General features: G+C 42.0%; 1 protein-coding gene across 1 annotated transcript in view; it reads left to right on the top strand.

Moving 5' to 3' along the window:
- Window positions 1–6,534, top strand: part of ruvbl2 (RuvB-like AAA ATPase 2) — a 16,357-nt gene that overhangs the window by 5,023 nt on the left and 4,800 nt on the right. Inside the window, exons 6-9 of the mRNA XM_024265723.2 lie at window positions 21–87; window positions 213–319; window positions 423–516; window positions 5,264–5,482. Of these exons, the coding sequence (XP_024121491.1) occupies window positions 21–87; window positions 213–319; window positions 423–516; window positions 5,264–5,482 (487 nt within the window). The remainder of the gene's footprint in view (window positions 1–20; window positions 88–212; window positions 320–422; window positions 517–5,263; window positions 5,483–6,534) is intronic.

Here is a 6,534-nt window from a genome sequence, read left to right on the forward strand (position 1 = left end):
CCCCCTCTCCCCCAATCTAGAGAGGAGACTGAAATCATCGAAGGGGAAGTGGTAGAAATCCAGATAGACAGACCTGCCACCGGAACAGTAAGATCTTTTCATTTCATTTACAAAATTCTCCAGACTTTTGTCCTAACAGGCTTTCCATACGCAGCCTTAGAAAATGTTGATTTATTTAGCTTCATGTTACTGAGCCGGTATGTTTCTACCAGGGTGCAAAGGTGGGGAAGCTGACTCTGAAGACGACCGAGATGGAGACAATATATGACTTAGGGAACAAGATGATTGAAAGTCTCAGCAAAGAGAAAGTTCAGGCCGGGTGAGTTCATCTTCTGGTCAATCACTTTTATGCAACATCAAGGGTTCTTTCTCAGTCATATATAAATGGAGCTTTTCCTGTTTGTCTCTAAACACACTTTTAGTGATGTCATTACCATCGACAAAGCCACCGGGAAAATCTCCAAGTTGGGACGCTCCTTCACCAGAGCCAGAGACTACGACGCCATGGGAGCTCAGGTGAGATGAAAGTTGGGTTTCATTCAAATACAAAGTCCACCAGAATCTCTTATAAGTCTTATCATTTAAAGATTATTATTAAATATCGTGATGACATTATTCATTTGCAGTTTGCATTGCAGTTGAGCAAACAGAAAGCCACTGAGCGCTCCTTCGACCACACTGGGGGTTCACTCTGTAGTCACATCTATGTTTCAACTGTCGGAATCTCAGATCTTAACCAGTCATGTAGCTTATTAAACAAATCAAAGTACACCACTAATGTTCATCATAATCAATATGAGTGACTTGCAACAATAACAATGAAAAGTCCAAAGGTTGTTTTTAACAAGCTCTGGGTCCTCCTGCTGCATTCTGGGAAAGAAGTCATGCTGTGTTCTGGTTCCAAAAAACTCACAAGTTCAATGTATGCAAGAATCGTGAAGGTGCTTCAAAATAAAGGTCCCATGTAGAAAAAGAACTTGACCCGTGAAAATGTTTTTGATTAAAATAGCTTTAGATTTTAGTAAAGATGATCTCCTAATGCAGCAAAGCCAACAAATGACCATTTTCAGTTCTTTCGACTCTGTCGATGACGAGGAACTCTGTTGTGAGTGATAATGAGAAGCATTTGAAGGTTTTCATTTTTGAACAAAACATTGTTATCTTTAGGAGGGTTTTTTCAAGAACATTTACTGTACTCTTTTAGTTAGTGACTTGAACATGATGATGACTGTCATTTGCTTTGAGTATTTAGAAAAACCATAGCATAATGATTAGCATAAGGATCTGGAATGCGCCGTAGACTCAAGCAGTCACTGATGATTTGGAAAGTGGCAAAAATATTGTTAATACAAACCAAAACACAATGAAAACAAATATCCTGAGGACTAAAAGTCATTCAGAGCTCATTCCTGGTCCTCCAGATCTACCAGATCCAAGCCCTGCTAGCTGCTGATTAGCATCAAATGTCTCCACAATCTGACTGAATGAACACACCTGGTCCAGGTAATCAGCCGCAAGCAGTGCAGGGAGAGCTGGAAAACAGGCAGGGTGGTAGCTCTGGAGGACCAGGAATGGGCAGCTGTGGCGGAAGATGTGTAACATGTAGCCTTTGCATTTTAGAGATAACTTTTTAAATTAGGATTTGTACTCATAAATTACCTCTTAAATGTTCTTTTAATAATTATCCTCCATAAATGAAAGTTCTTGCTAAATGACACCAAAAAAAGTGCAAGTCTGCTGCTTGGGAACTTCATTTATCTGATTTTGCCGCTTGTCCTTCTCACTTCTAGTGATTGTGGTCCTTGTCCAGACTGATGAGCTCATTTACGTCTATGAATTGTAGGATAATTGTACGTGATATTCTTTTTGTAGTACTACATAATTGGAACTGATGCAGCGTTCATTATGAAAACAGTGACACTCGAGTTTCTGCTGTAAACTGTGTTACGATAGCCCCCGGTCTGTGGGCGGGGTTTAGGAGCCGCGTGCTCATGGAGGACACTGCTGCCTGAGCGGGCTGGGGTCTCCCGGGCTGGAACAGTGGAATCGGCAGCAGGGCCATGGCAGGACGGCTGGGCCAAATGCAGCGTGAGCCGGCCCGGGCCTCCATGAACGCAGCTTAGAGGGAGCAGTGGTGTGAACGGACAGTTAGGTGGGGTTGTGGTTTTCGGTGCACGTGTGTGTGCCATGTGACCGTCTGTCACATGGTACATCCGTGATCCATTCCACCCCTAATATAGTGTATACTGAGGGGTTTACAGACTTAAAGTATCTGTAATCTGCACAGAGTTCACCTGTCACAGGTTATTTGTAGAATGAAACTCCGATGATAAATGAGGGACACTAGTCATAAATTTAATGTCAGAACTGGTTAATCTCAAAATCTTGAGCTATGATGACATTGATCTGCATAAAAGTTACCTGAGTGTAGTTTATCTTGAGAATCACCTCTGCTATTATTGCTCAGATGAAAAAGTCTGTCAAACAATGAAGACTTGGAACGATCAATGATTCTGTAACTTCATTGTTTAGTTTCACTGTCGGATGAACCAAAAAGGTTGTCGAAAAATTACAAAAAACTCCACAAACCTGTTTTATAGCAAGTGTTTATCTTTGCAAACAGTAACAACTGCAGCTCACAGCAACACGTGACGGTGGTCAGGGGAAAGCATTGTTCTGTTAAAGCAAGTGGAGAACACACCTGATCCAGGTAGACCAGAGGTCTGGAGGACAGGGATATGAGGCTCTGTTAGGCCTAATGACAATTCTTCTTCCTTCCCCTACATTTAGCCGTCCAAACGGAGAGATATGGAAGTATAGTGTCTCTGAATTCAGATGTTACTCTCAATCAATGAAGTCCACAATAGTCGACGGTCAGCTACCATACATTAGCATGGAGCTGCTAATATTCAGAAATGCATAGCACCAGTTTTATAACTTTAAAAAACTCATGCTTAAACAAAAGTTATTACTTACATGTTTAAGTGTAAAACATGCCATTATTTTAGCATGAGGTAAACTTCTGTGTATCAGAACACGGCCATGTGAAGAAACGCAGTTCAGGACAACCCGGTTCACCAGCAGAGGGCTCTGTAGGATACCCTTCTGCTGCCAGGGTTAGCCCCTAAAAGAACTGTTTGAATAAGGCTGCCACAAACAATTATTTTAATAGTCGACTACTCACCCATTATTTTTATTATTTTTTTATAGTCAACTGATCGTGTCATTCATAAACTGGATGTAAAGCACGCCTCTTAACTATCATTAGCTTTAAACTAACTAAAAAAAGACAATTAAGATCACAGTTCATTAAACTTTTAATGAATCCTGCAGCTTCTTTCCTTCATTATGTGGTGGAAAAAATGTTAGATGTATAATTTCCGCCACAATTAGTTTCTGGTAATAAAACAAGATTAAATTAAATTAAATAAGGTCGACACCTGAAACATGGAACTATTTTTCACTAAAGATAAAGTTTTGGCCTCTCTGACTCAGATCTAACTAAAGTGCATTTTGTGGTCCTGAACGCTCACAGCTGTAGTCAACTTCACTCCACTCCAACTCTGTAGAATTCCAGACTGTCCGATGTTCTTGCTGGATGCAGGAAAGTGATGATTTCTCCATGTCTGCAGAAAGCCTTGATCTCTGTAGAGAGCAGATGTTCCTTCAGCAGAGACATGTCTCTCTGAGAGAGGTTGCAGAGATGCATACAAACATTTAGCTAGTCTTGACAGTGTGATGAAACACCCCTCATTGTTAATCCATCATTATAGAGGATCATCTGTTTTAATTTGTTTTGCTCTCTCTTTACGCTGATGTTAGCTTAGCTAGATGCCGATCCCTCTTCATCCTTATCATGCTCAGTCACAACGTGCTTCTTCTCCAGGTGTTCATGCATTCCCGTAGTGCTGCTGTGGAACTAAAGTTCTGCCTTGCAGATTTTGCACAGGACGCTTTTTTCTTTTATTATTTTGTTTCCCACTTTTAAGCTCCATTGGCGTGTTGTTATGGTCCCTGAGTCTTCCTTTAACTCCCTGTGACATCACAACTGACCCGGATTAGCACAACTGCACATGTGTGTCAAAGAGAATGACAGACGCGGCATTAGAAAGCGTGCACCGTAGTTTGGAGACTATTTCAATTGTCAGTTAGTTGTTGAGTAATTGTGGAAGCTGACAGTGTCTGGCAGTGGATGCTTCAGAATGGAGCTTGTGGCCCCGCCCTTCATATTTTTTGCCTGCTCCTGATTCACAACAATTTAAAGAAAAACTTAATTTTCTTGAAATACGTCCATTATGAGAAAACGCCACAAGAACATGTTAAAAACCCCATTTTCATTGGAGAGGGGCTTGAGGGATTTAGTATTGACTGAATGGACTTTTATTGTAACTCATATTCTGTTGTATTTGCTGTTTGATATCTTAGCAATTTTTGCATTTTTTAAACAGACTCGTAAAGAAAAACACGGTTTAGAAAAGATGGTTTAGATCAGGGGTCTCCATCTGCGGCCCCCGTTTTCATATGAGAGATTACTGTTCGTGCGGCCCGTGAGGTTGATATGAATGACAGTTGCTGTGTGCAGAGCTGAATGAAAAAATCACGGTGAAGAACATGGCTCTGGAGGGCGGGACATCGGCGGGCTGTCCAGTACCTCATTCATTCATTCATTCATTCATTCATTGCTCCAGTCAGCTGGGCGGAGGAGGAGCCATGAAGCACCGAACGCGATTCGCGTGATAAATTCGCGTGCCCCGCGGGGGAAATTTGCTGCTGGCGGCTTGTCAAAAAATGTGTTTCTGTCGCCGCTCCGCGTGTGGGAGGTGCTACCATCTCCGTCTGTGGATGTGTCTCTTAGAATCAATCACATATGATGTCAAGGAATACGTTTTTTGACGTGCTGACTGTTCCTATTGAATCAGAGCTCCACAAGCTCCGAGCCGCAAACCTGTAGCCCGCCCTCTTTCACCGCGCGGTGATCCGCTGCCCCTGCCTGTCAACCATGTGATCATGAGCTCAGCTCGCACCTGCGCGCTTGTGTCTGGGAATTTTAAGGTTCACACACCGGCTGTGTCTGCTGCTGATTACCTGGATCAGGTGTGTTGGACAATAAGGACCTTCAGTGGCAGGTTGGTTGGAAGACATGCAGGACACCAGTCCTCGAGGACTGGATTTGAACATTCCTGATCCAGATGGTGATTTCCACTAAAAGGCGTCAGTTTAAAGCGCATCACCTGTAACTGTTGTCCCTTTTCTCTGTTTTCAGACACAGTTTGTGCATTGTCCTGAAGGAGAGCTGCAGAAGAGGAAGGAGGTGGTGCACACGGTTTCCCTCCATGAGATCGATGTCATCAACAGTCGCACTCAAGGCTTCCTGGCTCTTTTCTCTGGAGACACCGGAGAAATCAAGTCAGAAGTCCGTGAACAGATCAACGCTAAAGTGTGTGAATGGAGAGAGGAAGGCAAGGCAGAGATCATTCCAGGGGTATGGCGCCGCATAGGGATCGTTTTTTTCTGCAGTTGGAAGTACAAAAGGGCAAAAAAGTATTCAGTCAGCTACCAATTGTGCGAGTTTCCCCCTTAAAAAGATGAGAAAGCCCTGTCATTTTTCATCATAGATGTACTTCAATGAGAGACAAAATGAGAAAATAAGTCCAGAGAATTACATTGTCTGATTTTTTTAAAGAATTTTTTAGTAAATTAATTCAATTCAGTTTTATTTCTATAGCCCGATATCACGATACAATCATCTCAGTGGGCTTACCAGTAACTACAAAGACAAAAAGTCAGTCACAAAATATAAACAGTAGCTGATGGCCAAACTAAACAAAGTTAACCTGGCATCCCTGCCCTTAATCTTCCTTCTCGGTGAGGAAAAACTCCTAAAAAAAAAAAGGGATTCATGTAAAAAGAGGAAACCTCGGGGATGTCCACATGAAGGAGAGATCCTCTCCCAGGATGGACAGGCAATTTACCAGAACTGTTGGAGAAGAATTAGCTTATCTAACTCTACAACTAGACGTTTAAATAGTGTGGCAGGTGGGCTGGGGGACAGCTGGGACCCGAGGCGTGCCAGAGGCAAAGTCCACTGCCAGGAGCTGGAGCACAGACGAGCCTCCTGGAATCTGAAATCTCTAATTGAAACCGAACTAATTGAGAAATGAATAATAAAGAATAGAGGAGAGGAGAAGTAGATGAAAATAGAGGAGAGAACCCAAATGTACCATACTTTCCCCAGCTTCTAACTTCTAGTACCCTTCTAACAACTAATTGTCATTGGAATTTGATTAAATTAGTTGTAAGTGTAGTGCAGAATGTTACACATTTCCTGATTAAAAATAACAAATAGAGAATCTACATATTTTTAGCATATCAACCATATACTGGAGAAATATGCAAATTCTAATTCTAATTATTCCCCCAAACTTCATTACAGTATGGGAGCATTATGTTAGTTATTCTCTGATTACTAGCTAGCCTGGCAGAACGCCTGTCCAAAGAGGAATGTTTTAAGGCTAGTTTTGAAGGTAGAAACTG

The sequence above is a fragment of the Oryzias melastigma genome, linkage group LG14 (genome assembly GCF_002922805.2).
Source record: "Oryzias melastigma strain HK-1 linkage group LG14, ASM292280v2, whole genome shotgun sequence".
Classification (NCBI taxonomy): Eukaryota; Metazoa; Chordata; class Actinopteri; order Beloniformes; family Adrianichthyidae; genus Oryzias; species Oryzias melastigma.